This window comes from Mustela nigripes, chromosome 11 (assembly GCF_022355385.1).
Source record: "Mustela nigripes isolate SB6536 chromosome 11, MUSNIG.SB6536, whole genome shotgun sequence".
NCBI classification, from domain to species: domain Eukaryota; kingdom Metazoa; phylum Chordata; class Mammalia; order Carnivora; family Mustelidae; genus Mustela; species Mustela nigripes.
Genome location: NC_081567.1, coordinates 38237325 through 38256235, shown reverse-complemented (window position 1 = coordinate 38256235; position 18911 = coordinate 38237325). Strand labels below are relative to the sequence as shown.

At 63.4% G+C, this 18911-nt stretch overlaps 3 protein-coding genes across 4 annotated transcripts; all 3 read right to left on the bottom strand.

Annotated features, from left to right (window-relative positions):
• Positions 1-3704: 3704 nt before the first annotated feature.
• Positions 3705-5502, bottom strand: LOC132027064 (tryptase-like). The gene is made up of 6 exons (XM_059415758.1): positions 5464-5502; positions 5197-5257; positions 4870-5041; positions 4512-4777; positions 4207-4370; positions 3705-4027 (listed from the first exon to the last, which is right to left on the bottom strand). The coding sequence occupies exons 2-6, from the start codon at positions 5255-5257 to the stop codon at positions 3863-3865; spliced, it is 828 nt and encodes a 275-aa protein (XP_059271741.1). The 5' UTR covers positions 5464-5502; the 3' UTR covers positions 3705-3862.
• A 2728-nt stretch (positions 5503-8230) lies between these two features.
• Positions 8231-13602, bottom strand: LOC132027063 (prostasin-like). 2 transcript variants are annotated; one of them, XM_059415756.1, is made up of 6 exons: positions 13405-13602; positions 13108-13156; positions 12171-12330; positions 10038-10312; positions 9574-9719; positions 8231-8728 (listed from the first exon to the last, which is right to left on the bottom strand). In XM_059415756.1, exons 1-6 carry the CDS (start codon positions 13528-13530, stop codon positions 8534-8536), a joined length of 951 nt encoding a protein of 316 aa, XP_059271739.1. In that variant the 5' UTR covers positions 13531-13602; the 3' UTR covers positions 8231-8533. The 2 variants fall into 2 exon arrangements, with proteins under 2 accessions (XP_059271739.1, XP_059271740.1); XM_059415757.1 differs by having other exon boundaries at positions 13415-13508.
• Positions 13603-16241: 2639 nt separating this feature from the next.
• Positions 16242-18009, bottom strand: LOC132027251 (putative serine protease 29). Its single transcript, XM_059416006.1, has 6 exons — positions 17993-18009; positions 17829-17886; positions 17489-17669; positions 17074-17339; positions 16719-16882; positions 16242-16635 (listed from the first exon to the last, which is right to left on the bottom strand). Exons 2-6 carry the CDS (start codon positions 17884-17886, stop codon positions 16471-16473), a joined length of 834 nt encoding a protein of 277 aa, XP_059271989.1. The 5' UTR covers positions 17993-18009; the 3' UTR covers positions 16242-16470.
• Between the last annotated feature and the right edge of the window lie 902 nt (positions 18010-18911).

Sequence of the window (18911 nt, the reverse complement as noted above, 5' to 3'; positions counted from 1 at the left end):
CAGAGCGTGCGCCCCTTGGGGAGAGCTGCTGAGGCTCTGCAGGGTGCTGGCCTCTCAGGACCCAGAGCTCGTGGAAGGCATGAGAGTGGGTACCGATGGCTCAGACAGGGTAGGACTTGGGGTCCCTGTTGGCGATGGCTGTGACCGTGCTGCCTGACGGCTGAGCCAGGTGCAGACTAGCTCCAGGGTGGGCTCCAGGCCCTTCCCACCACACAGCAAAGCAGGAACCTGGCTGTGGCCCACCACAGCCACCTCCGGGTTTGGGGGGGTGGTCTGGGTGGCGGGAGGCCCCACCTGGCTAAGGCCAGAATCCTGCGCTCTGACCCCAATGGGCAGGGCAGACACCAAGCCTACAGGGACTCTCTCTTGTCTCAGCCCCCAGGTCACCCCAATCTCTCTCAGCCACAGCTTTCCTGGGGCCAGGGTGTCCAGCTGAGGGGCTCAGCTCCGTGATTGCTGGAAAAGTGACTTCAGCCAGAGGCCCACAGAATTGGCAGAAGCCCTTGCCCTCCACCCCCCCCCCAGCTGCTCACAGGGTCCCCCATCAGGTACCAGCTGGGCAGGGGTTCACAGTGCCCCAGGTTCATGATGGCTGGGTCCTGCTGGGTCAGGGGACTACCTGAGCCCTGCATGCTTTGGCCTAGGGCGGGGGGTAGAGGGAGCGCCATACACCTGTGGTGCAGAGGAGGGACCAAGGGGCAGACCCCACCTGCTCCTGCACACCCCGAAGCTGTGGGTTTTTGTCCACGCTTCATCTGGTGATGAGTGGCCGGCTCAGGGACACAGACCACAGCACGACCAAGTCAGACCCGAGGTGCCCTGTGTGCAAACTGTGGCTTCCTCCTCAGCCAGGCGGGGGTGGGGATCGATGCCCCCCCACCTCCAGGAAGCCATCCCCAGACTCCCCATCCCCACATCCGCCCTGGGCTCCCATGGTCTCCACCGCACATCAGATGGGCACAGCGCCCAGCTGCCTGGCTCAGGGCGGGCCCTTCCTAACGGTCTTCCGTGTGGCCAGGGCCTCATGACTGAACCGCTGAGCAGCCCTGGGAGGGTCCCAACTTGCCTGCACCCGCCCCCAGCTCCCTGCCCAGCTGCAGGTCGCAGGACAGGTGGGAGGGTCCCTATGAGACCCTCTAAGTCAGCGATCCCCTCTTAGAGACAGGGAAACTAAGGCACGGGGTGGTTGCTTGACTATTTCTCAGGGTGTGGGTTCTCGGGGCACACACTTGTTTCCCTCTGGCGGGGAGCGGAGGCTCAGAAGGTGTGTTCGGCGCTTGTCCCGATGATGGACAACAGTGGGTCACCTCTGTGTGCGGGGTCTATGTTGAGCCTGATGGCCCCCCACCTGGGGAGTGGGTCTCTGGAGAGGGGGCACCTGCCCCTGCCAGCCTGGTTGGGGTGGCAGCAGTTCGGCCCAGGCCACCCTTCCTGGAGCCCAGGAGGCCTTGATGGTACCCAGTGTTGGGGAGCAGGGCAGGTTTGGAGGAGCCCAGCCCAGGACCCCTGAACCCCCAGAGTCATCCCCGCATCCCCACAGGCAGGACTTCAGGGCCCTCGCTGTCCTGGCTCAGTTCGCTTCCCCTAGTGGGGAACCTTCTCCCTACAACCCCGTAACCCCGAGTGCGAAGCAGCACCCCCTCACTCGGCTCCTGGGGGCTGTCCTGTCCCAAGGTGCCCCCCTCCTCTGGCCCCGTGGATGCCCTCCCAGCCCAGCGGGGTCTCCTGTTCTGTTGCCCGGTGGTGGTGGGAGGGTCGACCCCCTCGGGCTCAGCCTGCCCTGCAAGGGTGGCCTGACTTCCCCAGTACAAGGCCTCTCGCCTGCCCCTGCTTGATGGGCTGCGCTCCTCAGCTCCCTGGACCAGATGGGGAAGCCAGGGGTCCGAGGCCCCCTCCCCACTCCCCAGGTTGGGACCCTTACTCCCATCTCAAGGAATCCAGGGGCTTTCGGGTCCATCCCTTCTGGATCTCATCCCTTGGTCTCACCCCCCACAACCTACTCTTAAAGTTTAAGTGTGGGGGTACCTGGGGGGGTGCAGTCGGGCCCCCGACTGGGTTTCAGTTCAGGTTGGGATCTCAGGGTCATGAGATGGAGGTCCACACTCGGGCCTCTCGCTCTGCCCCAACCCCTGCTCCTTCTCCCTCTCTCTCTCTCTCCAATAAATCTTTTTTTAAAAAAGGTTTTAGTGTACGTATATGAGGCTGACAATCAAGGAAAGGGACCCCGAGGGGTGAGATGGTGGGGGAAGGAGTGAGCTCTGCGGGTTCTTCCTTCCTTTCATGGTCTTGGAGTGGACACGCAACCGCGGTGATAAGTCTGGGCTCACAAGGGAAGACGGGCCGAGGACCTCGTCTGTCACGGTGGCTCCAGCAGAGCAAGGGCTCTATGCGCGCCAGACGGTGAAGAGCAGGCCCCTGACTTCCTATGACCAGAGGTCACAGAGGTCAATTCTCCAAGGTTAAATGTGCATCTTTGCATCCAACAACTGGAAGGAGAGAGGTGAATGTTGAATCTAGAAAGTTCTTTCTGGCCTGAAGAGCCCGGAAAACTCCCCAAAACAAGCTGTTGATTCAGCGCTCTGTATGTTCACGCGCACGACCGTGTCTACACAGAAAAGCAGGGGCCGAGGGAACACGTACCCCCAAAGGCGGACGTTAGCCCCCCATTTTAGAGGACCCGAAAATGAAGGAGTTCCTCGATCGGCAGAGGACAGGAACAGTTTGCATCAGCGACCGGCTCTTCCCAGCGGGCCTGGCGGGCAGCAGGAGTCCGCGTCCTGGCTCCCGGGGTCCAGACCACAGGGTGAGGGGCCCCATAACCCCGAGTGCGAAGCAGCACAACCTAGAACACACGCCTCGTGTGGGCGTCAGCGGCGACCCGGCCATGGCCAGGGTCATGCCGGAACACCCCCAGGCCGGGCGCCTGTGTGCAGGGGTGGGGGCTCTGGAAGGGTCCCGGGCTGTGGTGCTGCCACAGTGTGGGTGGACAGCCGTTCCCCTCCCCCGCCCAGGACGAGGCCACCTCCTGCTGAAAGGACTGCGCTCATCCAAACTCCAGAAAACACCAACTAAAAACGAAACGAGACCACCACCCAGTCCAGCAAGGAGGGCGGCAGGGTGGGGAGGAACGGGCACACTCCCCTCCCCTGTGGGAGGCCAGGAGGGCAGCATGCCAGAGCCGGTGGCCCCATCTAGAGAGGGGAGGACGACGTGCAGGCCCCACACCTCAGCAGCCCCCCACCCACACACGCCACCATCACCGGGGGTTGCACACAGCAACGGCCACAGCCACGTGGTCCTGAGATGCCCCAGTGCGGACAGCCTGCACCCTGCAGCAGCCTGGACGGCCGCCTGGGACAGGAGTGGGCGCGGCTGTGAGACGTGACAGTGTGCGGGGAATCGGGGACAGGGCATGGGGCGGTGCCCACTCTCAACCCCCTCACAGTGCCCAGGTGTCCCCACAAACATCTTTTCAGAGTCTGCCTTGCTCTCCCCATTCCGAATGGGCGATGTCATTCCCCAAGAGATGAAACCGTGAGCTGAGAATGAACCCTCATCTGAAGGGCTGGGTAGGGGGCATTTCGCAGCAACCCCCCCGTGCTCAGGACCCTCGCTGACAGCAGTGACACGGGGCTGTGCCCTGGACCCCCTCCCTCTCCCTCAGTGACCCGCGCGACTCAAGCCGTGGTGACAACCGACAACCGTTTCTGCTTCTATCCACTTTAATGAGGGTTTGCGCCCACCAGGGGCTCCCCAACAAGGCATGGGGAAGGTGGGCGGAAGGACGCCGCCTGGGCACTGGTGTGGGACAGCAGCGGGCTGGTTTCTGCACCCGTCTGGGTGGCAGCTCCGGGGCCTGGGCTCAGGGCTCTTTGGGAACATACTGGTGGATCCAGTCCAGATAGTAGGTGACCCGGGTGTAGATGCCGGGCCGGTTGGGTTGACCGCAGCCCTCGCCCCAGCTGACCACGCCCGCCTGCAGCCAGGTGCCCCTCACCTTGCAGACCAGGGGCCCTCCGGAGTCGCCCTGAGGAGGGGACGGGTCAGTGGAGCCTCACGAGGCAGGAGGTTGGGGGCTGGGGGAGGACGTGAGGAGGAGGGAGGAGGGGCTGGGAGAGGACCTGGTAGGAGTTGCCCTGGGGGGGATCGGGTCAGTGGGGGCTTGGGGAGTGGGAGGTGGGGGCTGGGGAGGACACGAGGGCCCACCTGGCACGAGTCCCTCTTGTGGCCCCCCGCGCACAGCATGTCCTCACGGACGATCTGTGTGTTGTCCCCAGTGTTGAGGCCAAGGTGGTACTGTGCGTCACAAATGCCGTTCTCCACGATGGGCACCTTCACCTGCTTCAGGGGGAATGGCGGCGGGAGAGGCGCTGGAGGGAAAGGCAAGCGCACAACATTAGGAGGGCAAAGCCACCATGGCCCTGAGCCCCCCAGCGGCGGTCCCAGAGGCTGGATCAGGGCCGTGACCCGCCCCTGCTCACCCTAGCCCTCCAGCTGCCCCTGACGCTCACTTCCACTTTTCACGTGCCCCCAGCCTGTCACCCAGCATGGCGTCCCCGTGGGGAAGGTCTCTGAGGCCGGGGGCAGGGTGGCCAGCTGCCCGTGGTGGGAGATGTTGACCGGGTCCTCGAGTTCCAGCAGGCCGATGTCGGCCCCGTTCTCGGTGATGTAGAAGGAGGGGTGCACGATGACCCGGCTGACGGGCAGCAGCGTGTCCTCATAGTAGAGGTGCTGCTCCCTCAGCTGGACCCTGACTTCTTCAGGGTACGTGACGTGCCTGGGGAGAGCAGGCGGCCCCCCGGGGCTTGAGCAGGCTGCTCCAGGGGATCTCCAGGCAGCCCAGCCCCCCGAGGCCCCAGGGTCACTCACGGTCCCAGGCAGTGCGCTGCTGTCAGCACCCACTGCGGGTGGATGAGGGAGCCTCCGCAGATGTGCTTCCAGTAACCTTCATGGAGTCTCAGGCTCACCTGCCAGGGCCACCTGTTCCCGGGGGCCTCCTTCCCCCCTACGATGCCCACTCGCTCCAGTGCCCGGCCTGAAGCTGGGGACGGAAGCGCCTTTAGCACAGGACACGGCCTGGCCCGGGGCCCTTCCCTGCCCCACCCGACCCCGGGCTTCTCTGCACCACCCACCCAGTCATTGCTGGGCGTGCGGAGTGAGGGGGCAGGGCCAGGGCAGGCCCAGGTCAGGACTCACCAGGGGCCAAATGGACCAGGCTCCCCAGGAGGGGCAGTGCCAGTGCCAGCAGACTCGGCATCTGAAAGGAACAGTGTGGGGTGGGGGCAGTGGAGCCTGGCTGGGGTCTGCAGGGTATGGTGTGCGGATGGCGTGACGCTTCCTGCCCCCCGGAATCAGGGGGTCGCTCAAGTCCAGGGGGCTGGGTCTCAATGCTCTGGATCTGGGGCTCCTCTGTTCTGTTCCGCAGCGACACCCAGATGTTGGGGTCTCAGATTGGGGGCTTACCTTGGCCGACCACTGCTGCTGTGAACTCAGCCCCCTCTCCCCTGCCCATTTATCCTTCCTGGCTGGGATGTGGTCAGAGGAGGGGCCTTGCATCCTCCAATCCAGGGTCAAGGGAGTGGAGGATTCAGAGGAAGGCCCTCCTATGGCAGGCACGTGTCCCCACCACCCAGATACCCATCTGGGTGTCCCCGGGCCCCAAGTGTGGGCATAGAGCCAAGCAGAGGATGAGCCTCTCTCTCTCTCTCTCTCTCTCACACACACACACACACACACACACCTGCCTAGGGGGACATGGTTGGCTCCCTAGGCTCTGGATGACTAGGATACCTCCCAGTCCACACATAGACCCTGGCCCCCCACCTCTGCAGCCCCCACGCTGCCATCCGGGAGGCCCCTTTTCCGTTCGAGAGTTGTGTGCGTCTCCTTTCTGGGGCAGCTGGGAACTTCCCTGTGTCGGTCAGTGGCTTGTCGCCTCCAGCTTAGCCCTTCCTTTGTCAGATAGAGCTCTAGGCTTCTTCTCAGCATTTGGAGATTTTCAACTAAATGAACACCTTTATGTTTTGGTTTTCACAGTTGCTAAAAACTGTTTTGTCTGCTTTTTAAAATTGGAGGTGTTTGAGTTATAGACTGCAGATTTAATTATTGTTCATTCATGTGTACACACAAGTTTGCCTCTAATCCTTCTAGAGCTGATCTCCATGTCACGTGAGGCTCTAGGAGCAAGTCAGGAGCCTTCTTCACCTTTGCAGGTCCAAGCCCTCCTCAGCCCACGAGGCTCAGTGGGGACAGGGTGGGGGGAGGTGCAGAAAGAAGGGATTAGGCTCCTTCAAGCCCAGAGCTGCAGACCTGAGCAGCCCTGGGGCAGGGGAGGGGAGCATGGCAGAGGGTGAACCTACATCTAGGGTGTCCCATATTCCTGAAAACCATACCCACACAGCCCAGCTCCTGTTCACAGATACAGCTAAGCCCAGCTCAGACCAGGAAAGGTCAAGGCCAAAGGACAGCCTGAGCCAAGTGAGCAGCTAGTGTGAGGGTGGGAACAAGGGAGGAGGGGTCCTCCTGGACTGAGGGGCCACTGCACAGGCCCGCATGAGCCACATCCACTGGGCAGCAGGAGAGCCCACCCACCCAGGAGGGCATCCGGGGGCCGGAGCAGGGAGGCACGCAGGGACAGAACACCCCTCCGTGTGCCTCAGTTTGCTCTCCTGTCAAAGGGGACAGAAAGGGCACAGCGTCGAGGACATGGAGGGGCTCCACAGATGGTCTTCAGAGTTTCTTTCTCAAACCCAGGTCGGGTGCAGGCAAGTCCGGGCCCTCCCAGGGCCGCTCAGTGGTTCAGTCACGAGGCCCTGGCCACACGGAGGACCGTTAGGAAGGGCCCACCCTGAGCCAGGCAGCTAGGCGCTGTGCCCATCTGATGTGCGGCGGAGACCACGGGAGCCGGGGGCGGGTGTGGGGACAAGGAGTCTGGGGACGGCTTCCTGGAGGTGGGGGGGCATCGATCCCCACCCCCGCCTGGCTGAGGAGGAAGCCACAGTTTGCACACAGGGCACCTCGGGTCTGACTTGGTCGTGCTGTGGTCTGTGTCCCTGAGCCGGCCACTCATCGCCAGATGAGGGCATGCATGGGGGGACAAAGGCCCACGGCTTCAGGGTGCACAGAAGCCGCAGGTGGGGCCTGCCCTCAGCCCCTCCTCTGTCCTGCCTCCCTGTGGGACTGTTCTGCTGGGGGTGCGGCAGACAGGAGGGCAAAGAGGGAGAGAGGGAACCGTGTCTAAACTTGATTGTGGGGGCGGCTGCTTGATTTCATGCATTTGTCTGACCCATTGATTTGGACACAAATTTGGTCGGGGTGCCTGGGTGGCTCAGTGAGTGAGGGGTCTGCCTTTGGCTCAGGTCCTGATCTCCGGGTCCTGGAGTGGGGCTCCCTGCTCAGCGGGGAGTCTGCTCTCTCCCCCTCTCTCTTTCTCTCTAGCAGATGAAGTCTTTAAAATATACATATTTATTTATTTATTTGAGAGAGAGGGAGAGCCGACCCCCAGCCAGCAAGCCCCTCCCTCTCAGCCGCCAATGGGAGGGGGCGGACGCGCAGCCCCGCAGACCAGTCAGGAGCGGCCTGTGTGCCCCCTGCGGGGCCGGGGTCCTTCTGCGGCCGGACCACCCCCTCCGCCCCCTGAGGTGAGCCGGCTGGAGGTCGGGGTTGCGGAGGGGGCGGGGCTCAGCGGGGCGGGGACGGGGATGCCGGGTACGGGGCGGGGCCGTGCGCATTGGAGGCGGGGCTATGGAGAAGGCGGGGGCGGCGCCGGGGCTGCTCGCGGAGCGGCGAGGAGGGAGCGGCTTCCAGCCCTGCCCGGCTGCGACCCGGGCTCCCGGCCTCTGAGCTCCCTCGGCGGGTGTCCCGTGCCCCGAGGGAGCCCGGCGTTAAGCCGCAAACTGAATACTCTTGGAGCAGAGAGAGACGCCGACAGGACGGAGAAGAATGGTTCGACTAGCGGCCGCTGCGGCCTGGCGGGAGCCCCGGGCGTCTCCGGGAGGGCCGGCCCCGCCCACGTCGGCCCCGCCGACAACCCCCCGCCGACCCCGCCCGCACCGGTCCCGCCGACGACCCCCCGCCGGCCCCGCCCGCACCGGTCCCGCCGACGACCCCCCGCCGGCCCCGCCCACGCCCCCCGCGCGCAGCGCACCCGTGCGGCCTCTGCCTGGGGCAAGTGCGGTCCTGCCGCTCTCCCACGGTTGTTAGGAAGTGACCGGAGGAGCAGGGAGCCAAGCATTTATTCCGCGCGGACAGGCGGTGGCCGCCCCGGGCCGCCCCCACGCCCCCCTCGTGCTTTCATCCTTCAGCAGGTGCCAGGCAAACTGCCCGCCTCCCACCCTCTTCTCTCTCTCCGCTAGAGCCGGCACTTGGGCTCCGGAGGTCAGCTGGCCGATCGGGGGCGGGTGGGGACCGGGAGCACCGAGCGCGGCGGGCGGCGGTGTTTGAGCGCGAGGGGCAAAGCCAGCGGGACCGAAGGGAGAAGGGGCGTTCGGGCACGTGGGAAACAGGTGGAAGAATGCAGATGAGAGGAGAGGGGTCAGCCCCTGCTGAAGTTCCTGCGAAAGTGCCCGGGCAGGAGCAGGTGGCGCTGGATCCAGGCCCAGTAGGAAGAGACCCGGGCATACACCCCCGGGAGTCCGGGCTCAGCACATCCCCTGCTGAAGCTCACCACCGCTGCCTGCACCCAGCGCCTGTCCCGCAGCTGACAGACCAGGGGGCCCCCGGAGTCGCCCTGAAGGAAACAGGAATGACAAACAGGGGCAGTGGGACTCCGGTCTACGCAGCAGGAGTGGGAGCTCTCAGACTGAGGCTGACGTCAGGGAGCACGTGGGAGCGGGTGGGATGCTGGAAGCAGGGGGAGGTCCCCTTGGGCCTCCAGGTAGCAGGCGTGGTCGCCCTAGGTTTCCATCTTGGAGCTGTTCCTCCCTGCAGCGTGCTATCAGCTCTAGCTGCGTTTTTTGTTGTTTTTAACGGTTCAGAGAGGTCAAGTAGTTTGCTGAAGGTTGCACAGCTAGTACAAGCAGTGCTGGGATGCAGTCGCTTTTTTATGGTTGCTGTTGTTATTCTCCCAAAGCCTGCCTGCTTCTTCCAATGCACTCTGGCTCCTATAAGGGTCGCCTGGCGTCTCTGGTCCTGGACCCCTGCCCCTCTCACCCCTGCCACACCTGCTCACATCCTATGACAGCTGGAGCCCGCGTGTTCTGCTTTTTTTTTTTTGTCAGGATGGCTCTGGACTCATTCTTACAAGAAATACTGTCAAGTCCGGCTCCAAGTCAGACACTGTTCTACCTTGGGTGAGGAAAGTCCCTGGCCTCGGGGAGCTAGATCAGAAGATGCCACCCCTGCCCCAAGTCCAGGATCCAGCCTGCTTCCCAGGGTCTCTTAGGGTTAGGGAGGTGACCAGAGCCTTTGGCTAAGTACGGAGGAGGGAGGTACATCACAGGTTCCCTGTGAAAGGGGGGGCTCCGCTCCCTTACTTCCGTTGCACTTTTGGGGAAACTGAGGGGGGGATGTCCGGTGACTCTCCCAGAACCTGCGTTGCATCAGGGGCAGGGATGCAGGCTGGACGGGACTGACCTCGCAGAATCCCTTTTGGCCCTGGACGTCACCAGCGCAGAGCATGTTCTTGGTGATGGGCTCTGGGTAGTAGAGCCTGCGACAGCTGTCTAGGCCAACCACGCGCACGTCCACCTCCTGCAGCCTGAGGGGCTCAGACAGGGCCACTGTGGGACACAGGGACAGCGGCTTAGGTGCTCTCAGGGGCCGCACGGTGGTGTGCCGCCGAGCCCCCAGCCAGCTCCCTGTGGACAGTCCAGAGCAGCAGCTCCACGGCGTCTGTCCCTGGGGCCCACGTTCCTGTCCTGCCAGCGGGGAGGCGGATGCAGGTCCAAGGCAGGGCTGAGTAGTGCGGGATGAGTCCTAGGCCGGCCTCTACCATGAGGTGAGGCTCAGAGAGGAGACTGGGGTGACTCGCTCCACCCCTGGAGTGCCTTCCCCTCGGGCCAGCTCCCCGAGCCCCCAGCCCCTTGCCCCTCACCCACCGTCCTGCTGGACGTCCCCCCAGCCGGTCACCCAGCAGAGGGAGCCTGCAGGGAATTCAGAGCCTGGTGGAGCCAGGGCGATGGGTCTGATGGTGCTGGAGAAGGGCACAGGGCGTGCCAGCTTCACGAGAGCCACGTCACTGCCCTGGAGGGCGTCCCCGGTGAAGGAGGGGTGCTGGATGGCACGGACGACAGCCACGGAGATGGAGCCCCGGGGACGGGAGTACAGCGCAGCCTCTCCCAGCTGGACCCTCAGGTCCTGTAGACTTGCGGAGCTGGGTGGGAAGCAGAGAGGACGTGGTGGGCTCAGAGGGTGGAGGCTGGTGGCTTGGCTCCACCCCGCTAGCTCCACTGGGATGGGGGCATGGCGTTAAAGGACCCTCTGCTCTGCCCTGGCCCTCTGAGTCGGATCACAGGAGCACAGGGCCCCCCTCTGGGCCCTTGTTCCCGAGAAGTCCTGTCTGGCCCGGAGAGACTCCTGAGTAAAGTCCAGCTCCCAGTGATGGAGTTCAGCCTTGGGCTGTGGCGAGCCTTCCCAGTGGCAGGGCCTGTCCTTGTGGGGACAGAGCGGACACAGTCCTGCTCTTCTGGACCAGAGGGACAGCGGGGTCGCAGCGCCAAGATGGCGGGTCGGGGTTCTGGGGGATCAGGTCAGGCTGAACCAGAGTGGTGGGCAGGGAGACCATGTTCTCAGCGGGGCGGGGGTGGTGACCCCACAGAGCATGCAGGGGTGCAAGTTGGGGGACCTGCATTTGGGGGGCTGCAGAACTCATGGAACGTGTCAGCGGGCCCCCTCCCCGGCATCTGAGGACAACAGGTGGGCAGGGAGCCGGGACAGCAGCAGTCAGCGTGTCTCCCACCGGGAGGACCCATTCGGAAGCGCGGAGAGCAGGAGCTTGTGCTGAAAGTGCAGGTCCTCAGGGAGCCGTGTGCTCTCTGCCTAAGGCCTGTGCCCCGGAGGGCTAACCTGTCCCAGCAGGACTGCCGCTAACCCCAGTGTCCCTTTCCTTGGGGTCCACATCCCTCAACTGCCTTTTGCTTATCATACGGTCTCAAGCAAATTACTTCTCTGTGCCTCAGTTTCCCATCCTGGAACCTGGGGGTAAAAGTGTCTACCTACGGAGGTTGTCCTGAGTGTGCTTGGGCCTGTGCACTGGGGCAGGAAGTCCCTGGTAGCCGTCGGTCATGATTTCCAGGACTGGACATCTCCCGAGGACATTCCAGGAACAGCCCCAGCACCAAATGGCAAAGGCTTATTTACCCCAAAATGACACCTGGGACTAGTTGATTGTGTTTTAATTATCGTGTCTGCCAAGGTTAAGCTGACTCCATAATTTAGCTCTGGGAGAGACCCACCTTGATTGTGGAGTCTCTTTTTATAGAATTCAGTGCTCAATTGCTTTATAATAGCTTCATTCTGCTTTTTGTTTTCGAGTATCATGAAGGGGCATCTAGCTCTGGAATGTTCTCTACTTCCTCACAGCCCCGTGCTGGGCAGCGAGACTCAATTGCTGAAAACGGGGAGGAATGAATCAACTAAATGCAGCCCATGCACACAGCGGGGCAATGTCCAGCGATAGAAGGAGGGAATTTCTGACACTCGCTGCCATAATGTGGTTGACCCTTGAAGACCTTCCACTCTGTGCGATAGGCCAGACTCCGGAGAACATGGGCTGTAGGATTTGGCTGCGATGAGGTCCCTGCGGTCATCAGAGACACGGAGACGGAAGTGGAGGGGTGTGCTGGGCCGGGGAGGGGGACCTGAGAGCTTAATGGGCACAGAGCTTCCGTTTGGGAGGACAGAGGTGTTCCCAGGTAGGGGGGGGTGGTCCCTCAGCAGCGTGAACCGCGTTCTGAGAAAGGATCGAGATGATCAGTCTCAGGCTGTGCCTTTAACCAGAGTCCCCAAAACTGGAAACAAGTACATGACTTCCAAGTACCTTCAAATAAGTAAAGTGTGTTTTCTTTCCTAGTTTGAAAGGAGTAGCTGGCGTCTGAGGCGTCCAGCCCCCGCCGCGGGGCTCTGAGCCACCTGGGCCCAGGTGCCATGCCGCAGCCACGATCCCCTTCCCTGTGCGCGGCCCCATGGCATCTCACGGCCCGGGCCACCCGGTGTGGGGAGGCAGGACTTACCTGGAGACACAGTGGGCGGCGGTCAGCACCCACTGGTGGCTGATAAGACTGCCCCCGCAGACATGCTGGCCCCGGTCACGCAGGCTGACCTGCCAGGGCCACTGCCGGGGCACAGCTGCTGTACCCCCGACAATGCGGGCCTCCGGGCTAAAGCCGCTCCCTGGTGGAGAGACGGGGTCACCGGCTGGCCTCCTCTGGGAAAACAGGACCCAGGTCCGGGGCGGAGAGCTGGGCCCTCCTCCTGCCTCCAGCGCGGACGCCTTAGCCCACAGTCAGTTCTCAGAACCGCAGATAGCACGGCCCAGTGGAACTCTCTACGGCGGTGCACCTGCTCTGCGTGCGGGCCAGTGCGGGTCATTGCAGGCCAGGCCCCTGGCCACGGGAAGGAAGCGTCCCCGGGATTGGGGACCAGACTTTTTCATCTGAATCATAAGTAATCAAGAGGTCAGCAGCCCCCAAGGGTGGCTGGTGGCGCAGGGTTGGAGAAGGAGGCAGACCTCCCGTCTTCCTGCCCCGGATGGCATTTCCACGGCTACGATTTTGAAGCATAAACAGTCAGCAGAAAGCCCTGCCTGTGGTCCCAGCCCGGCTCGGGGGGGTGGGGGTGGGGGAGGCAGCCCAGAAGCCTCGGTCTCCCAGCCCGTGCCTCGACGTCCTCCTGAGTCCCACACGGAGGACTTGCTCCAAGGTAAAGGACCCTGAGAGCTGATGGTTACGGCAGGGCACACGGCTGGGACGGTTCCCGCACACAGACCTGCTGGAGCAGGCTGTGGGGCCCCAAGGAGGGTCTGGATCGAGTGTCCCCCTCCCTCGCCTGGGAGGGACTGTGGAAGGTGCGTGTGGCTGCAGGAGGACTCGGGTGGGGGAGGTTGGACAGGGTCCCCCCAGTTAGAGGCCCGGATTCCAGGCAGCTGCGCGCTCTGGCCTGGGGACTCACCCCTTTCTCCCAGGAACGGGAGCATGAGGAGCACCAGGAGGAGCCGCATCTGCAGGCAGAGGCAGGGGTGGAGGGTGTGGGAAGCCCAGCCGGCAGGGGGGCTGCGGGACCAGCCTCCCCACAGGTCTCCCCACAGCCAACACCCAGGGCTCCAAAGAGGACAAACCGGGTGGCCCCCAGCCGGTGACCCTGCCCTTGTGGGGGTCCGTACCACCCCCACCCTGGGAATGAGCACAGGCAGACGGGGGCTAGAGAGGGGATGCCCGCCCCTCCTGCTCCCCACAGCCCCCTCCTCACCAGGACAGACCTCGGCCATGGCCTGCCAGGGACTCCAGGTTCTCCGTGAGCCGTGGTGGCTCCTGACTCTGGTATGGTGTCCCGCTGGCCTGGAACAGCACCAGCCCCTCCCTCTTGGCCTCCCATCTCTGCCCTGTCCCTGGCGGTCCCGGACGCATCCAGGCAGGGACGGAAGCCACTGGCTGCTGGTGTGGGGCCTGCACTGGGGTGTCGGGGTGGGGGTCAAGCAGAGGGATGGAGGGCACAGGGATCCCGGGTTCCCCAGGTGCTGGCAGCCAGCCAAGGTGATTGCTTGGTTCCTGATGTTCCCCGGAGAGCTCTCCACCCCCTCACTGCCTGCCAGGGACAGATAAGGAAGGTCAGCCGTCCCTGCCACGTGGGCTGTGCCATTGCTGAGACCCAGGCCCCAGGCTAGGACCCACTCTCTGACACAGAGCTGCTCTCTCCTGCCCTGGCTGTAGGTCCCGTCAGGCTAGAGCCCTGTCCCCTCTGCCAGGAAGTGACCCTAGGGCCCCCCTGAAGATAAGTTACTGTCCCCGACACCACCGGCATCCTCCCTGGGAGACTCCCTACTTGTGGCTGCTGGCTGGGTCCCACTGATGGGCAATGCTGTCACACAACCGTGGTCACACAGCTGTCCCTCCCAGCCAGCCCCCTCAGGGTCCTGCTGTCAGCTCTGTCTCCTGCCCTGCACGTGGGAAAGAGGGCCTGGCCCCCCAGGGCCCAGCCCCAGGCTCTGGGACACAGCCATCCCAGCAAGGCAAGGCCACACCAGTGGTCAGGGATCAGGCTTCGGGGAACGGGGTGGGATTTGAGGTGAGAAGCCCAGCCCAGAGTGACCTTCAGCATCTGCCTAGTCCAGGTGCAGAACAAACACAGAGCAGGAAGGCCTGGGAGGTTCCGGGAGCTGCATCCCTGTTGACTCTGTGTCCCTGTTGACTCTGGCGAGGCGGGAGACACCTGAGCCTGTCTTATCTCTGGCAGCCACTCCCCTTCCTGCCCCTGCCCCACGTGGCCTCTGGCTTCCCGAAAATGCTGTCCTTCTGGGGAGGTGAAAGGCAGAGGAGCCAGCCCTGGGGGGCGCGGGGCAGCCATGGGCCGGGAGGTCTGGCTCTTCACAGAGCAGCCCGTGCTGGACAGGCAGCCCTCCATCTGGCTCAGACTGTGCCCTCGGACCCCTCGCTGGGCCCCTTGTAAATGCAGGCACCCGCGCGGGTCTTCGCGTATTTGAGCACGTTTTCGTGCAGGAAACATCGATTCCACTCCTGGACCAGTGCGAGTACACAGCTCAGTGCCTTGAGTGCATTCCCAGTGCTGCCCGCCCTCCCGCCATCGAGCTCTGGGGTGTTTGTTTTGTTTTTTAAAGATTTTATTTATTTATTTGACAGAGATCACAAGTAGGCAGAGAGGCAAGCAGAGAGAGAGCGGGAAGCAGGGTCCCTGCTGAGCAGAGAGCCCGATGCGGGGCTCAATCCCAGGACCCTAGAATCATGACCTGAGCTGAAGGCAGAGGCTTTAAGCCAAGCTCCGGGGTGTTTTTCTCCACCAAACTGGCACCACAGCCCTCCTCGGCTGCTCAGCCAGGCCCTCCCCAGCCCCAGGGCCTTTGCACGGGAGCCCTTTATCAGGCGACTCAAGCTCGCACTTACGTGGTTTAAAAACCCAACCAGAAAATTTCTCTGGTGTTCGTGATAAAAATCGTAATTTGTTTCCTGGTTACAGATGTGTTGTTCTTCTGAACAGAAGATGCAGATGTCTGGAAGGTCATGGCCAAGAAGTAAAACCACCCCAGATCCTACCAGTCGTGCTGGCTGCCGAGGACCCAGCCTCTCTCCTGTCGTCGAAGGTCAGGAATGTCCTGCATTGGCCCCTCGGCCCCTTGGCATGTCCCCACGGCACGCCGGCAGATCCCCACGACCTGAGTCCAGGAGTTCCCAGGCGCTGACCGATCTCACCACCCCAGGCTCAGATTCATCTCACAAGAGTTAGTGGACACATCCGCACGGCTCGCTCCCCCACTGAGGGAGACCTACAGCTGCTCCTGTTTCCATCTGGGCACACACTCGTAATTCACTTGTCCCTGCACCTGTGTGGAAAAGCTTTCTAGTTCTGCTCGATGCCTAGAGCCGTGAACGTTACAGGACGGGGCCCCATGGGGCTCAGGCCACTAGTTCCTCAGGACTGTGGGCAAGGCTGGGGAAGGTGTGACCCTGGCACGGCTCCCAACACCCCGCCAAGGTGAGTGCCCAGAAACTTCTCCGTCGTGGCCGTGGGGCCCGCTCCGGGACAGCCCAGGAAAGCACACCCACGTTCTGGCCTCCTCTTGCCCCCTGCTCCCCGGGGCCGGAGCATCAGCCTTGTTGGCTCCCTGATCCCAGCTGCCTGTGGGCATTTCTTCCCGCGGAGCCCAGCGTCTGGAACTCAGAGCCAACCTGAGAGGGCACCCTGGGAGGGTCAGGGAAGGCTCTCACCCAACAAGCAGACATCTCCCAGGATGCATCACATCCAGGTCATGTTTGCATGGTGAGTGGCTAATTCAGAGAACAGGCCTTGCGAGAGAAGTCGGACGGACAGACAGATGGGTGGGTGAGTAGACCGAATCCTGGGACTCAGATCAGTCCCTTTTGGGACCACCCACAGTACCAGATGCTGACCTCTGGGGCAGGACAGAGCTAGGGTCTGTGACCCCCGAGTGGAGCCGCACTGAGAGCCTTGCTGTCCCTTTCCAAGTCTGGAAGGACACCGCCCCAGGGCAGCCCTCTGCACATCGGGGACATACTCCCTTGGAAAGCCAAGTTGCCCATGGTCAGCCTGTCCCACAAAGACTCTGACCACACTCCAGTCATTAAGCTCTTTAATCGGACAGAGACAGCAGGATGAGGCGCCCTCACCGCAGTGGCCTTTCACCCCTCTCCCCAGCATCTCCCTGCTCCATCCGCCGGCCGTCTGGGAAGCTGTGGACACGGAGAAGAGCAGACGAGAAGGTGGGGCCCAGGCCAGGGCCAGGGGGCCAGGGTTGAAGCAGCAGGTGCCAGGAGGAGGCGGGAGCCGCTGCCCAAGGCCGGGTCAGGGGCCGCTCTGGATCTGCCGCGTGATCCACGGCTGGTAGGTCTGGACACGAGCATAGACCCCGGGGATGTTGCGCAGGCCACAGCCGTAGCCCCAGCTGACCACGCCCACCAAGTACCAGCAGTGCTTCAGCTTGCAGACTAGGGGCCCTCCGGAGTCGCCCTGCGGGAGGAGAGGGAGGGCTGAGTGGTCCCCCCGCCCCCACCCCCGCAGCAGGGGCTGGGCAGGGCAGGGGTGGGACTCACGTAGCAGGAGTCTCGGCCCTCGGTGCCCGCACACAGCATGTCATCCTGGATGATCTTCCCAAGCTGGTGGTGCTCGGAGGCGTTGTGGTACAGCTGGTCGCAGACGCCGTTCTCCACCACCTGCACTGCCACCTGCTGCAGGCGGTAAGGCGGCGGCAGCGGCTCTGGGGAGAGAAGCCACCGGGGGCTGGCAACGCGGTCAGATCTCCCTCCTGAGGGGAGGGCTGGGGTGGGCAGGAGATGAGGCCAGAGACCCCACCCCTGCGCCGGTGGCCCCTTCTCTTTCCTTCCCGGAACCCACCACCACCCGCCCCCCAGGAGTTCCCGGGGATGACAGCCCCCACCCCGGACTCACCGTGCATCCCAATGGAGCCCCAGCCGGTCACCCAGCACTGGTCCTCCGGGATGACCTCCAGCTGGGCCGACGAGAGCCTGACCGGCTTGACGTTAGCAGTGCCTTCCACAGAGTCCGACAGCTGGAGCAGGGCAATGTCCGCGCCCAGGCCGGCGGAGATATAGTTGGGGTGGACGATGACACGGCTCACATTCAGCAGCGTCCGGCCACCGTACAGGTACACGTCCCCGGCGTGGATGCGGTAGGCAGAAGGGTCGGCCTCCTTCCTGGGGTCAAAAGAAGCCACGCAGGTGGGCCCCCCGGGGGTAGCCACCGCGGGGGGTAGCCTTGGCAATTCCAGAAACGAGTCCTCCCGTGAGCCCTGACTCCCCCTCCACGTCCCACCCAGAGCTGGACAGCAGCGTGGGGGACTCACCGGGAAATGCAATGGGCGGCGGTCAACACCCACCGCGGGTGGATGAGGGACCCACCACAGATGTGCACCCAGGAGGCCCAGTGGTAAGTGTAGACTCTCAGGCTGACCTGCCACGGCCACTTCCCCTGCGGGGCGTTGTCGCCGCCGATGATACCCGCCCGCTCACCCTCAGGGACCGGCGCTGAGGAAGAGACAGGGGTGGCGCTGAGGCCCTCCTGGAGTGGCCGGAGGAGGTGGCTGAGCTGAGCCCCCGTCCCGAGGGGTCCTGAGCAGCTGGAACTAGACACAAGGTTCCAGGGGCCTCTGGGGAAGGGAGGAGTTCCATGGGGTCAAGACTCACCTGGGCTGCCAGCAATGGAGTTCCCCAAGAAGAAGGTCGAAAGCGCCAGCCACAGCATCTGAGGGGGAGAGGGCAGGGAGGGACAGCTGGGACTCAGGCCCCGGGCTCAGGAATGGAGAGGGCCAGGAGCTTCTGCAGGCGTCTGGAAGGGGCAACAGCCTTACCTTGCCAGACTCCGACAGCCTCTGCTCTGGGGGCCTCCTGAGCCCCTTTATCTCTTGGCCACAGGAAGTAAGCAGGCAGCTGGGTCAGCCATCCCCTTGGAGGGGAGGGTGGGGAAGAAGGGCGGGCCCAGCCTGGGTGCTTCCCCACCTACCGCCCGCCCCCAAACCCCCCTTTTCAGCCACTGCAGACACATCATCTTCCCCTGTGTTGGCCTGACCTGTCGGGGCAGGTGCAATGTCCTATGGGGTCTGCTGGGGCCTCCCCACCTCGGGAGAGTCTCCAGCCCCATGCCCCTACCCAGTGGCATGCCAACCAGCCTCCGGCTGCAGCCCCCAGGCCCCACACCCCGTACCCTGCCAGGCCCTCCCTCTCTCCCATGTCAGGAGCAGATTGTGTGTCACCTATCCCAAGAGCGACTCAGGAAGGTGACGCCCGAGCCCCATTCAGAGCCTCCTGTCCCTGAGCTCCAAGCGCGGAACAGCGCCTATGGTCAATGGTGACAGTGATTCGGATTGGCTCGGGGCCACTGGGCTTCAGGAACCCGGGGGAAGGTCACTGGGGAGACGGCATACCTCGACCCGGACTCCCCTCCAACGGAGACAGAGGATGAAGGGCCGTGATAGGGGACCTGTGCCGACTGGCCTGGCCCAGCCCTGTTTGTCCAGGGCACGTGGGCACGGGGCACTGAAGAGGACAGAGTGAGCCCAGGAGACCCCACGGAGCATGCGTGCATAGGCCCCTAGTCTCGGAGAGCCCCGCGCCAAACACGGCAGCGTGTGGGCAGTCGGAGGGGGCGAGGTCCTCCTGGAGTCAGTGAGCAGGGTCTAAGCCCCGCACCCCAGCCTTCGAGGGGAGGCTTGGGGTCTCCCAAGGACGCCTGAGACCAACAGCCCATCAGAGAAATCTTTGCGCCCAGCG